This window comes from Ahaetulla prasina, chromosome 4 (assembly GCF_028640845.1).
Source record: "Ahaetulla prasina isolate Xishuangbanna chromosome 4, ASM2864084v1, whole genome shotgun sequence".
In the NCBI taxonomy this organism is placed as follows: domain Eukaryota; kingdom Metazoa; phylum Chordata; class Lepidosauria; order Squamata; family Colubridae; genus Ahaetulla; species Ahaetulla prasina.
Window position 1 is genome coordinate 43,078,706 of NC_080542.1, and position 14,306 is coordinate 43,093,011.

The 14,306-nt window shown below is 34.4% G+C and overlaps 1 protein-coding gene across 1 annotated transcript; it reads left to right on the forward strand.

Annotated features, from left to right (window-relative positions):
* Positions 1–243: 243 nt before the first annotated feature.
* LOC131198865 (keratin, type I cytoskeletal 12-like) lies at positions 244–12,232 on the forward strand. The gene is made up of 8 exons (XM_058184012.1): positions 244–4,190; positions 5,497–5,579; positions 6,556–6,712; positions 7,878–8,042; positions 8,163–8,288; positions 9,869–10,086; positions 10,567–10,841; positions 12,106–12,232. Exons 1-8 carry the CDS (start codon positions 3,669–3,671, stop codon positions 12,207–12,209), a joined length of 1,650 nt encoding a protein of 549 aa, XP_058039995.1. The 5' UTR covers positions 244–3,668; the 3' UTR covers positions 12,210–12,232.
* The last annotated feature ends 2,074 nt before the right edge of the window (positions 12,233–14,306 follow it).

The following is a 14,306-nucleotide window of genomic DNA, read 5'->3' on the forward strand; positions in this document are numbered from 1 at the left end:
AAAACAAGATCCAACTTAGAAGTAAGGAGAAATTTTCTAATAGTGAGAATAATAAATGGAATAGCTTGCCTCCAGGGGTTGTGGGTACTCCATGATTGGAATTTTCAAAAGTAGATTGTACAATAATTTGTCTAGGATGGAATAAGGCTCTTTATGCAGAATCATAGAATTATAGGCATGGAAGGAACTTCAAAGAGTTCATTCCATGCCTATAATTCTATGGTTCTATAAGAGGGAGATTTACCAATATAGGGTGTATTTCTATGTATAAATTCATAACACCCCATTGGTGATTTTTTTTTTTTTTTTGCATAAGAAGCTTTCAACTTATTTCAGTGGAGGTTGATAAACAAAGGATAATTATGTCTGCAAATCGTATCTAATTGTTTTAAAAGATCTCAAGAAAAAATGAAGATTAAAGGAGTGAAGCTATGCAAACTGCTTCCATTTATTTAAACAGGTTTCTTGTTTGGTGGTATCTCTACAAGGCATCTCTACAAGGCAACCAGCTGACCTAGATATTCCCCACCCAAAAATGGGGAGAGGGCTCTAGTCTCAAAATCTAGACAGCCTAAACTTCAGGAACAGTAATTTAACATCATGGAATGTTTGACACTAGTAATCAAGAGATACACCTATCTTTGCTGAATGTATTTACTTACATGGCTTTACACCTGGGAGTTGTCATTGTAAAGTCACCGTGCTGAGCAAAAGATAGAACTAGATTAACTTTAGTACTAAAATTCAAGAACTTTCTAGTAATCATGCATTCATCACTACTGTACTAGGTCAATATAACCGGATATTTACATACTGTATTCCACAAAAAGGCTGAAATGTAAAATAAGCAAAAATGCTGATCCATATTATTTGATATTCCTCCCTAGCAATCTGGATAGGAAACTGCTAACTCAAAACAAGACTCTGAGAATTCTGTTTGGTAACACTTATTGGTAGGAAAATTGAGATTCTAACGTAAGAGTTTCACCATATTTTCAGATGAAGCACCAATACCTGTGGACAATTTAGAGTGGTAAAAATCTCATTCATTTTCTTATTGTCAGAGAGGGCTGCAAGCCTGTTGCTTTTGTTAAATAGGGCATGTCTGATCTATTCATTGAACCAACTCTCATATATATGCTGCTGATGGACTAGAATCTGGAGAATAAGTAGGGTTAACATGAGATAGCCTATACACTATAGGTATTATATCTTGCCCTTGTGAACCTATTAGTCAGCTGACATAGTCAGATTTTAAGTTAAATGGGACAGAAGCTACACAAAAGATACTCATTTTTTTCTCAAGTGATGACTACAGTTGAGGGATGAGTAATAGGCTAAAAAACTTGTTTTTGAGGTTTAAAACCATGAATTTATCTTTCAGGATTTGTCAAAAAAAAATACTACATAGAACAGTATTTTAATATAAAAAAAGAGATTTAAGTAATCAACAGTCATTTCTGGCTAAAACTTAATTGGTGGGATGAAAAAACAAGAACCTGATCTGCTCCCTGAAAGCAGTTATAATTAGCCAGTATATAGTAAGCATGTCATGATAATTCAGCAATCATTGGCCACAGACAGCATAATCAGTTCCCACCTACAGAGAGGGCAGTGAACAGAAAAGTACTTTGCTAAGCAAAAAATTTGCTTGAATCAGAACAATTGGATTTATTATATGTGATATTCTCTTGTGTGTGGTCTATTTTTTTATTTACTGCTTTCACTGTTTTTAATTGGTTTTGTAGCATGCTTTAATATGCCATCCAGAATCAATTTGTGGGAGCTGGGGCACCATATATACTTGTCAATAAATAATCAACCTTGAAACTGGACAATATATTTGCCTATAAGGCATTTTATTTTATAATATAATGTCATGGTCAGATAACCAATAAACCATCTCTTACTGTCAAATGAAATTTAAAAAAATTATTTTACTCTAAGTGATTTAAGTGATTTACTTTTAAATCTTTGCAGCAAAACCATTTGACTTATCCCATTACTTTCAAATACCTAGGAGCTGCTCAACATCCAATATCAAAATCTAATCTAGACTTTATTAATTAAGGATTAATGGAATAATACAGAAGCAAAGTGTAACCTTTCCTAAGTACTAGGAATCACCACTAGTGAATTGAGTGAATTCCATTTGAGTGAATAGACCTCACAACAGCATTGGATGCTAGGACTAAATGGAGAGGATTCATTTTTCTCTAATAAAAAAAAAATATGATAAAGGAAGATATGCTCCTAAAAACTATACTCAAATAGTAGTGATAGTTTATTTAAACATATATTAACTGGAAAAATTAAGGCGCAAACAAGGATATTTGACTTCTAAAGGTGTGCTAGAATGAATGTAGAATAATTACCGAAATGGTATCTGAGTATTAGGGAAGTAGAAAGTGTGAGAAAGAAAATCAAAACAACTGCACCATGGCTGTATTAGGTATAATTTGAAATAGACAGGGGTTTTGACAGGCTTTCAAAGTTCTGTTACATTAGCCTAACTACATCAAAGTACCTTCCATTTCTCTAGCAACTCCCGTTCTTTTCACCTTGATTACCTCAAAAGGCTGACAAAAGATTGCTGGGAAAGTTGTGTTAATAGCTTTGTAAATTAAGGGAAGATATGTATAACACTCCATATGTTTGTTCAGAAGTACAATGTGATGTTCTATAGCAGTAAAGATCTCTAAAAGCTGTTTAAAATTCTACTGTAATGGAACACAAAAGGAAAGTGATTAAACTCATAACTAACAATATGAAATATATTAGCCCTGTATTTCCTGGAATATTCAGGCAAATCAGCTGAGTTTTACGTTGTTCTGCTCCTTCTATCATGCAACTCTTAGGGTACCAAGCTTCTTTGTAGCTGGTGTGAAAATGCAAAATGGTGTTAATGTCCTGAATGGAATGGACTCCCATTAGAATGTAATTAAAAAATAAAATACTTATATTTACTATGCTTTATTTCAATTGAAGATCAGTGAAATAAAATTTACTTTTGTCCCTTTATTCACTACATTAGAACATTACTTCCAACAGATTAATAAAAATGACTATGCTAGGAAACAATATGATCTTATTAATGATAGTAAAATGATTTGGAATTATCCCTAAATATGATTACATGTACGAACAATTGGCCTCATTTATTAGAGATCAATCTAATATGACATGGGACTTTCATTCATTTCATTGTCAAACAGAAATTTTACACCTTAATTTGTTTTCTGGAAAGTATAGCAACATGTGGTAACATTATATTGGAAGAGCATATATGGTAAAATAAAAATACAGTTTGAATATATATGTGTTGTACTACATTAAGAAGAAGCAAAGTTATAAAAAGGAAAGTTTTTACAAGGGTTTTTTAAAAAAATGTATGAATTATAATGAAAGGTTTGACCCAGACTACTCCACCTATTTTCCATCTCAACAAGTGAATAATCAAGGGGAGAGCCTAAATATGTATTAGGATTATCTAATAATTATTTTAATTATTTAATGATGGGCTAGGCTAATCTGTTGACAAAATTTTCATTCATTTGTGCATATGATGCAGTGTTAAATGGACATATAAAAGGGTAGAAAACCACTGTCCAAGAACAACCTTAGCTACATTTCTGCACAAGGAAGATCCTTTCTATTGTCGTGGAATCATGAGCTACAGGAGCCAATCATCCAGACAAGCTTCTTCCTCCCGCAGTAGCAGAGGAGGAACAAGAGTATCTGGTGGTGGATCATGCAGCTTTAGTAGTAGATCGAGTAGCAGACTCGTTGGTAGTGGTGGCAGCAGTGGTGGCAGTGGAGCATGGGGCATGTGCAACTTCAGTGGAGGGGCAGACAGCAGGGGCAGGTCAGTCTCTGGTGGCCTAGCATGCAGAGGCAGCAGATCGAGGACCATGAGTGCTGGATGGGGCACTTCTGGTTCAGCTGGAGCATTTGGTAGCTTTGCAGGTGGTGAAGGTGGCCTTCTTTCTGGTGATGAGAAGCAAACAATGCAAAACCTTAATGACCGCTTAGCAACTTATCTTGGAAACGTCCAAGCACTGGAAGAGGCAAACAGTGAACTTGAGAGCAAAATTGCAGAATGGTATGAAATGTTTGGAGCAGGAAGCCAAGGGGGACAACAACAAGACTATAGTGAATATTATGCCATTATTGATGACCTCAGAAATCAGGTAAGAAAAGAAAGAAGTTTAGTAGGATAAACCTTTTTTATCTTTTACCGTATGATGATGCCATGTTAGTTTTAGGAGATTATGAGCCAGAGTAGTTTCTAATGTTCATTAAGAGCAGTTCCTATTGCCAAGTTTAACGACCAGGAAGTACTGTATCTGAGAAATGCTCTGCAGGAGAGGAGCATATACTCTGCAAGGGGAATAGTGAAGGAGGTAGAATTCTCAACTGGGAATGCCTCCTTTGGAGACCCTTTTATCTTTAACAGATGTGATGCAAGGCAGTAACTTTTATTGCTTTCATCAATACAGTCTCAGTTTCAATAAACCAATTGAGATATGTATTTATTCATGGATAAGGCTGAAATGTTAGTCACCCTCCTTTAAAGAGAAAAAAAGTTAAGGTAAATGCCGCACCTGTGTAATTTGTCACAGTTTATGACATGACAGTAATAAGATAACTTGAGTTCAGGAAAGAACAAACAGTCTCGTTAGGTATGGGATGAGGTCTTACTGAAAGTTCTTGCATTATGCAATCTGATTTTTTGAAAGAAATCTGATATTTACTAATTATCCTACTTTATGTGGCATAGTATCTTATATAGGAGAGTCTGTTTGGGGTGGTGGTTAAGGCATCAGGCTAGAAACCAATAGACTGAGAGTTCTAGTCCCACCTTGACCACAAAGTCAGTTAAATGACTTTAGCCAGTCACTCTCTCTCAGCCCTAGGAAAGAAGCAATGGCAATCACTTGTGAAAATCCTTGCCAAGAAAATTGCAAGGATTTTTTAGGCTGTCTCCAAGAATCAAAACAATCGAACACACACAAAAAACTATATAATATACATTTACATTTACGAAATATGTCAGTAACTGAAGTTTTGAGTATATTAACCTAATTCCATTTCTAACAAGCCATGGTGGCACAGTGGTTAGAATGCAGAATTGCAGACTAATTTTGTTGACTGCCAACTACCAACAATTCAGCAGTTTGATTTTCACCAGCTCAAAGTTGACTCAGCCTTTCATCCTTCCGAGGTTGGTAAAATGAGGACCCAGATTGTTGGGGGCAATATGCTAACTCTGAAAACCACTTAGAGAGGGATGTAAAGCACTCCTAATTGGTATACAGATCTAAGTGCTTTTGCTATTGCTAATATTTAGAATTTGTATACCGAAGAGGATATGGCCCATGGCTTAGTTTTGCTCTGCTTTTATGTTCAATTCAGAAAATTATGCAGTGGGATTGCAATATTAAAGTTGGTGAAAACCATCTATATTAAATAAACTTTCTGTTTTGTGTCTTTTAGATAATTGCTGCATCAATTGACAATGGAACACTGATTTTGCAGATTGACAATGCTAGGCTGGCAGGTGCTGATTTCAAACTCAAGTAAGTGGGAGGGAAATTAGCACATTTCCTATATTCTGTTTTTCTTCGATCTAGAAGAATGTACCTGCTAAACTGAAGGGCTTTGCTGGTTAAAATAAAAAATAGATCTCAAGCAAATGAGATCTATTTCAATACAACCAAATTCCAAAGTATTTCAATACAAGCAAATTCCTATTAAAGTTAGCTATCAACTCTCAGTTTAGAGAAAATATATTGGTGATGCAAGTGGCAGGCTGATAGAATAGAATAGAATAGAATTTTTATTGGCCAAGTGTGATTGGACACACAAGGAATTTGTTTTGGTGCATATGCTCTCAGTGTACATAAAAGAAAAGATACGTTCATCAAGGTACAACATTTACAACACAATTGATGATCAATATATCAATATAAATCATAAGGATTGCCAGCAACAAGTTATAGTCATACAGTCATAAGTGGAAAGAGATTGGCAATGGGAACTATGAAACGATTAATAGTAGTGCAGATTCAGTAAATAGTCTGACAGTGTTGAGGGAATTATTTGTTTAGCAGAGTGATGATTGCCATTGATGACAGTAATTGTCTATATGAGAGAAAGTGAGGAATGCAATACTGAACTCAGATGTATTTTTGAATATTCTTACTTGCTATGGCTACAAAATGCCCTAACATAGTGTCATAGTGGTGAGAGGTCAGAACCACCACAATGCAAATTACCTACTATAAATAACAAGGTCATTGGTAGTGCAGCAAATACCTTTTCTATTACTCAATACTGCTGAGCAGCAAGTTAATAGGGTAACTCCTCTCCAGGTCTCCATTTTATTCCTTGTCACTTAACAGTGGAACATGGTTGTTACAAATATGGACTATTGTTTTAAAACAAATCTTCAATAGCTGAAGAAAGCATTGAACGAAGACAAAGGGGGAAAGAGGAAATATATATTTTCCTCAGATGGTATCAGGAGCTGACAATACTTTTAATTGCTTTTAGGTATGATAATGAATTGGCCCTCCACCAAAGTGTTGAAATGGATACCAATGGCTTACGAAAGGCCCTGGAAGAAATTGAGATAACAAGCAATGATCTTAAAGTGCAAATTAACAGCTTTTCTGAAGAAATGGAACAGATGAAGAAAAATCATGAGGAGGTACTATTTTGGGGCTCATTTATACATAAAAACAGGGACAAATATATGCCAACTATGCCAAATATATAAAACTCAAAATGTGACCTAGCAAAACTCTTATTGGCTGGCATTAAAAGGATTGGACAGGATTGAACTGGATTGTCTCAGCAAAAAGAAGAAGAAGAAGAAGAAAACAATAATCCCCCTAATCCAACTCTAGTTGTGTATAAACAAAATGTTCATGTCAATCATGAATAGAATACATAATACATAAAGAATACAAAATGGGAGGAGTGCTGACATATTTCCCCCACCCGAGTTCCACTTTGGATTTGAGCCACATCTTTCTGGAGTTTGGACCAATACCAGTTACATCAATTTGCCCTATAGGGTTCTCAGAAAATCTACCACCATAATTTATGTTTTCCTTAGTAAAGAATTAGAATGTGGGAGGGGAAGATTGCTATGACATGTCACAATATTATTACAGACTTCAAATGACAAGTAGAATAGAAGATTTCATTCTTCATACTTAATTCAGATACTGCTGCAATCCAGAGCCTAAGTATATCTACATATATTCAGGAGAGTATTAGGTTGTCAAATTCAGTCTAAACAATTACTTACAAGCATCAAGGACAAATCCTGCACATTGCTGAGATGGATTTAAGTTTCCCCACCAAACAGTTCCCCAACAACAAACAGAGTGCAATTTAGGGATTATACGTTTGGTTTAAATTTTGCTATCCAGGTGTATTACTCTCCTGATCTTTAAATTTAATACATTGAAATATCTGGATAACATTGCTTAAATATTTACCTTTGTAGAAATGAAAATTGAAACTATTATTGGTCATCTCAGTTGTCAATTTGGGGATTTACACTAATCTTATATACAAGCACATGCCAAATAAAAATTCCAAAATACTAAACTAAAACTGCCAGGTATTTTCTCTATATGCTACAGGCTTTTTTGACTGTCAGAAGTTTTAAGGCACTTACTGAATCATTGTATGACATGAAAGTGTGCGGTAAAGATTCACAGCATCATAATATTATACTTCCAAGTGTTTTAGACATTGATTTCTGAACATATTCAAGCAAATGAGATGGACTCAATCAAAACTTCCAAAGTCTGTTTTAATTGTTAAAAACAGAAATAAATTATTTTTTCTTCCTGATACAGGATATGAGCTCAATGAATGATTCTACTGCAGCTGGAGATATCAATGTGGAAATGAATGTCACACCTGGAGTTGACCTGACTACTCTCCTCAATCAGATGAGGGGTGACTATGAGGTTCTAGCTGAGCAGAATAGAGAGGATATTGAGGCTTGGTTCAATGAGCAGGTGAAATATATCCTAATAATATTTTTCATAAAGATTCTTTTTTAAAACAAAATTATTTTTAATTAAAAATTGTGGGCAATTTTTGTGGGCAACAGTTTTTCAAATTCTGATATATTTCAGAGCCAAGAACTGAACAAGCAGATCAACACCAGTGTTGAGGAAACCAGTACCAACAAGAGTGAGATTACTGAACTGAAACGCACTTTGCAGAGTCTTGAAATTGAACTCCAATCTCAACAATCACTGGTAAAAAAAAATTTCTCTATAAGTATTTTAACAGTAGCTTTAAAATTATGGATTAATTAAATATTTAATCTTCTCTTATGACAAAGAGGTTGTAGCATGTGAATGTGCATGCCTTTGTTTTAGATTCTAGCTGCAACCAACCCAAATTATCATAGTTTTCCCTCTCTAATTCTTGACAATTTGAGAAATTGACAGTCATGCAGGGTAACCACTAAGTATTACTAGAATACAACTCCTACTAAGTGGTGGGGTTCAAGTAATTTAACAACCGGTTCTCTGCCCTAACGATTTTTTCCAACAACCAGTTCACCAAATTGCTCAGAAAGTTAACAACCGGTTCTCCCGAAGTGGTGCGAACTGGCTGAATCCCACCACTGCTCCTACTGTCTCTGATAATTGCTATGAAGATGGAATTTATCACAATTTACCACTAACATCTAGAGAGCTAAACACAACTATCCACCACTGATTTAAAATAGAGACTTTTATTAGCACTGCACGCTTAGTAATGTTTGTATGCTACTCCATAATCCAGTAAGCAATAGTAGAGGTGGTTCATTTTATTTCCATAGAAGTACAAGAGTCTTCAATTAATCTTTCAACTCCCAGCAGAGATGAAAACCTACAACACCTGTAATAACTAGCAATTCTTCTTTGACTCAAGTTTTCATTCCTATATCCTCAGACATGTGTAAGAAGCAAAGAAAGAAATAGGCAGAACATGTGAGACTTTCAAAATTCCATTCATGAGAGCGTCAATCAAATCAGGCTATCTCCATTTTTCTTTCCCAAAGAGATAAATAGTAGCTGGGGGGGAGGCACCAACAATGGCTGTTCCCTATTTAATCCAGGAATCTTTGACTATGTACAGCTAGTCCAAATGTATGAATATTTCCAACAAGCAGGTTGTTTAGTAGCTGGAACTTGAAAGTATTCATATGGAATATACTACACAGAAAATGGCTTTGAGTGAAGTTCTACAATATCTTACTTGCTTATTCACAAATGACTCATATTAATTATTGCAGAAAAAGAACAGATTCTTGTATATTTTTTCTTAGAATTTTAACATGCTCAAACCTACTTCATGTTAGCTGTCAATCACATGCAATATATCCAACTTTATTAGGATAACAAATTCTATATCTGAAAAATAAAACTGCATTTATTCATATTCAATATAGCATCTAAAAGCAGGTTATGAGGGAAATATATGAATCAATGCTATTTGACAGATGCTGCACTAGTACAGATTTAATGGCTGTGGAATTCTGGAAGTTGAAGTCACACGTCGGAAAATCAGATAGATAGATAGATAGATAGATAGATAGATAGATAGATAGATAGATAGATAGATAGATAGATAGATAGATAGATAGATAGATAGATAGATCTCAACGATTAAAAAAACATAAAAAGAAAAAAAATTGGCACCATAGTTAAACTTTCCATGCAGCCCACAAGTTTGTTTAGACTGTTTCCAAGGGAACATTGATAATAGAAAAAAAAAGATTATTCAGTCATGTTTTGCATTCATACAGTGTTAATTTTGCATTCATACTGTTTTATTTTTCCATCAGAAACAATCTCTTGAGTCTACTCTAGTAGAGACAGAAAGTCAATACTGTTCCCAACTGTCCCAAATACAAGAAGTGATTGGCAGTGTGGAAGGCCAAGTACAACAGATAAGAGATGACATGGAGTGTCAGAACAGAGAATATGAACAGCTCCTGGATGTTAAGATCCGCTTGGAAAATGAGATTGACACTTACCGAAGTCTCCTTGATGGAAGTGAAGGGTAAGGTGAAATTTTGGAGAATATTGTGTTTCTTAAAAATCTTTGATCTTGCCTGACCTGAGGTTCTCTCTGAAAAACACACCAAAACACATACCACTTCAGATCTGGTGGAACTACAATAAGCTTTGTCTAATAGCCATACAAATACTCATCAAATGCTTTTTCCCCTTAATTTTAATATCATTTTATATTAGATGATAGAGAACAGGGAATGGTAGCCTCTCTTTTAAATGTGTTTTCTATTCTATAACATGAAATAGAAATAGACTCTTATCTCCCAATCAATAAAAAAGGGCACAGTAAATTGCATTGATCATTTCTACCCAAAAACTGAAATAAAAAAAATAATTACATTTTAGGGTTATCTACAACAAAATGTTTAAACAAGTCTCTCTCTCTCTCTCTCTCTCTCTCTCTCTCTCTCTCTCTCTCTCTCTCTCTGTCTCTCTCTACTTTTTTATATAATTTTGGAACCGGAAGTTCTGACAGAACTTCAGGAAGAAGAGACATGAGACAACAGTCAGAAGTTAAATCCAGAGGACAAGCAGGTTCAAAATCTAGAGACCAGTCATCTTTCAGCTCTGGAGCTAAAGCCTTAGGATCTTCAGATTTAAAATCCAGGGAATCATCATCAGGATCTTTTGGTACTCAATCTAGGAGTGCGGAATCTGCAGATCAAAGGTTTAAAAGACAAGAATATGGCACCTCTCAGTCTCAGTCCAAAGGTTCTGGATCTGGAGATTCTAAACAGACAGGTAAATTGGGATCTGGAAACAACCCCAGAGGTAATACATTTTTTCCCGATTAAAACAGCAGAGTTGCAAAAACTTAACCTTACTTTAAAACTTTTTGTTATGTACATATGGTATAGAAATACATAAGCTAAAGGCCAGGAGTGTTCTTTCCATTAGATATGTATTATGGGTTATCCTGTACAATGTGGATACCGAAACCATGGAAGTTGGATCTGGCAAATAGAACTCCTATTTTCTGCATGTGCCAGCTCACTTTTCCCTTCCACATAAAACAGTTGAGATGGGTGCTGTAATGTACTCTTAAGAGACATTTCTGAGAGAACAGCAACAAATGCCTTGAAAATATTAAAGTGTAGTATATTTTAAAAGTATGAGATTAGATTCCATTAATTAATTGATACAAATACAATGTTTGATATTTGCTGACTGCTTATTCTGGGACAGATTTCTCCCATCTGATAGCCAATATATATTTTTAGATTAAATTAAGGACTACCTAAAGTGAAACTTAATTTACAATTTAAATGGATCTGCCCATTTAGCTTCCTAGTCCACTAGAAGGCATTTATTTGCCATTGCTTTCTTTGGGGATTTTTTTTAAATAAAAAAAATTCTCAATCTATATTAGTTTGGGATTCCCTAGATTATTCAATATGTCTGGGCTGATAAAGACTGCAGTTTATTCAGAAAAATAAACAAATGCCATTAGAATGGACCATTTGTTGCAGTAATTTGGGTCCATTAGTCAAACAATATAAAAAGTCCTAAATAATATTTTTTTTAAAATAGTAGTTGACATATTTTTTGTTAAAAAATAATCTTTAGCCAACCCTTTACCAAAATTAAAGTTATAAGATCTTCTTCTATATAATTTAAAGGAATTATCAAGGTCAAATATCATTCCTTTCCCAGCATTTCTGAAACCTATTGGTGGCCAATAAACTATCAAGCCTTGTACAAATTTTGGTTGATGGAGTTAACTTCCAATATTTTAGCCATAAATATTTTATTTGATCACTGAGAATCATTTGGGGAAGGATTCAATACAAAAAAATGAGTTACCTGCACAAAGAACCAGGTACAATCCTTAGATTTTCAAAATGAGGTTGTGATTGTTCTTTGCTGTAAAACAAACTAGGCTCAATAAATCAACATTGGATAGCTTCCTCTTTATCTAAGTCATGCCTTTCCTTTTTCCTATGAAATTGACTTAGAATTTAAAATAATTATTTTTCTCCTAAATCTCTGAATTCTTTCTTTACAGACCCTCAAAAAACAAGAGTGATCAGAACCATAGTTGAAGACAGAATTGGTGACCAAGTTGTCTCAACTCGTGTTCAATCTGTTGAAGAAAAGCCCATTAAATAAGCAGCCTCAGCTTTACTACAAAGTCTTTCAAAGCACAGCACTCAGATAGAAACAGATAGCTACCTTCCAAAATAGGATCATCTTCCTTTCTTGGCTTCTGCAACTGCTTCTTTTCAGAGCGTATTTCTTCTTTGCAATTCTAGAATGAAAATGTTGACTTCATTTTTGGCATTCCGCAATAAACATTGCATGTTGCAGCAAAAACTGTCAAGTTTCATTTTGTTTACATATAAACTGTTGATCACATATTGCTCAGTGTATGTCAGTAGTTGTCAATAAAGCAGCAAAATTAGAGTCCAATTAAATGCATCACAAAGACATTTGTTATATCAAGTAGCAATCATTCTAATTAACCAAATTTTCCATGGCAGGATTCTGATTTATGGTGGTCCAGTCATGCAAAATTATAATTAATATCATATCAATAATCTTACTAAATAAACAACATTTTATGGAATGCCATCATAATTTGAATAACTGCAAACTTTTTAAAGTATATGTGGGTCAAAAGAAACGTAAAATATATGAGTCAGAAGTTCTACTTTGGATCAATAGTACTTTCTAGAGCATGGTTGTCAAACTCGATCGCATCATGTGACGTATCGCAATGTTTTTTGCCTTTGCAGAGCCAGTCTGCGTGTGATGCATCCAGACCACAGGCCGCCAGTTTGACAACCCTGTTCTAGAGCAATGTTTCTCAACCTTAGAAATTGTACTCCTATAATTTCCAGGCCAACATGTTGATGGAATTGAAGCTCACACATCTAAGGCTGAGAAATATTGCTCAAGAGCATTTGTATCTCTGGATTGTTACAGAAAAATCTGAATGAGAGCAATATTCTTGCTTTTATATCCAAGATATTCCTCACGTTATAGCACTTTATAAATTAAGTTGTAACAACTACATTTGCTCAGAATAAAAGAAAAGGTGACAGTAGTAACTAGGGTCATTAAACGATTTTGTGATCTATTTGGTTTTGGTTTAATGTGCCATGAACCTAGTCATTGCTAATTTTAAGACATGATTTATGGCTTAATGACCTTTGATAAATACAATACTATGGAATCCTATACCATATGTTGAATAAGAGCTGATCATACAGTACATAATCATATTTTGAGATCTGGGCTATTCTACAACAGTCTTACCTGGATATCCTTCAGATTTCTGTGTTGCATCTCACAGAATCTCCATCCTAAAGACCATTAAGATATTTGGATTGTTATGGAACAATCTATCTGGAGATTGCCAGACTGGGGAATGAAATGATAGATATTTAATTTTAAGACCTAGATGAAAACAGTGGCAAATCTGTAGTTTTCATACTTGGCTAGAATTCACCTATACATTCTATGATGAAATGCATAGTTTGTAGAACAAGCTGCAGGGAGTCTATTTCACATATGAGGCTAATAGGCTTCTTATAACACTTAAAGTTTTATATTGCATAAATGGACTCACATGTAAAGATTGAACATTGAACATCCAGAGATCAATATCCTTATTATAACCGATCGTATTAACCTTGAACATAAATCAATTATTGCACAGGGCTTGCTTTAATATTGAGTATATAAAATGGTTTTGCTGAATTAACCCAAGATTAACATAGATTTAAAAACCATTATTGAATGATCAAACATAACATAGTTATGGTGGAGTGTATCCTGAGCAATTCAGAAATATAAGAAACCCTTGTTTCTGATCATTTATATAGTAGCCATAATTTACATAAATTATGGCAATGTTATTGTTGCGTTGTGGAGAGACCAAAATAAGATTTGAGCTTGTGGCAAAAGAATCATGGTCTAAGTCTGACATAAGCTAAAGAAAATATTCTTCAATAATATTTTACCTCTGATCATAAAGATTGGTGCAAATTAATTTCTCTAGGATTAGACCACATTTATTCTAATATTAATACCCAATTTCTGTCAAATCCTTGTGACTGGCTCTTCTCAGAAGTTAACCACTGCTTTTAAGTAGGAGAGATCATTTGTATTTTCAAGACTGCTTGATTCAATAAAAATAATCTCCTTATTTGCTTGATCTTTTTTCAGTTGTGAGCTTTTAGTCAAAACTTTTATACATATATT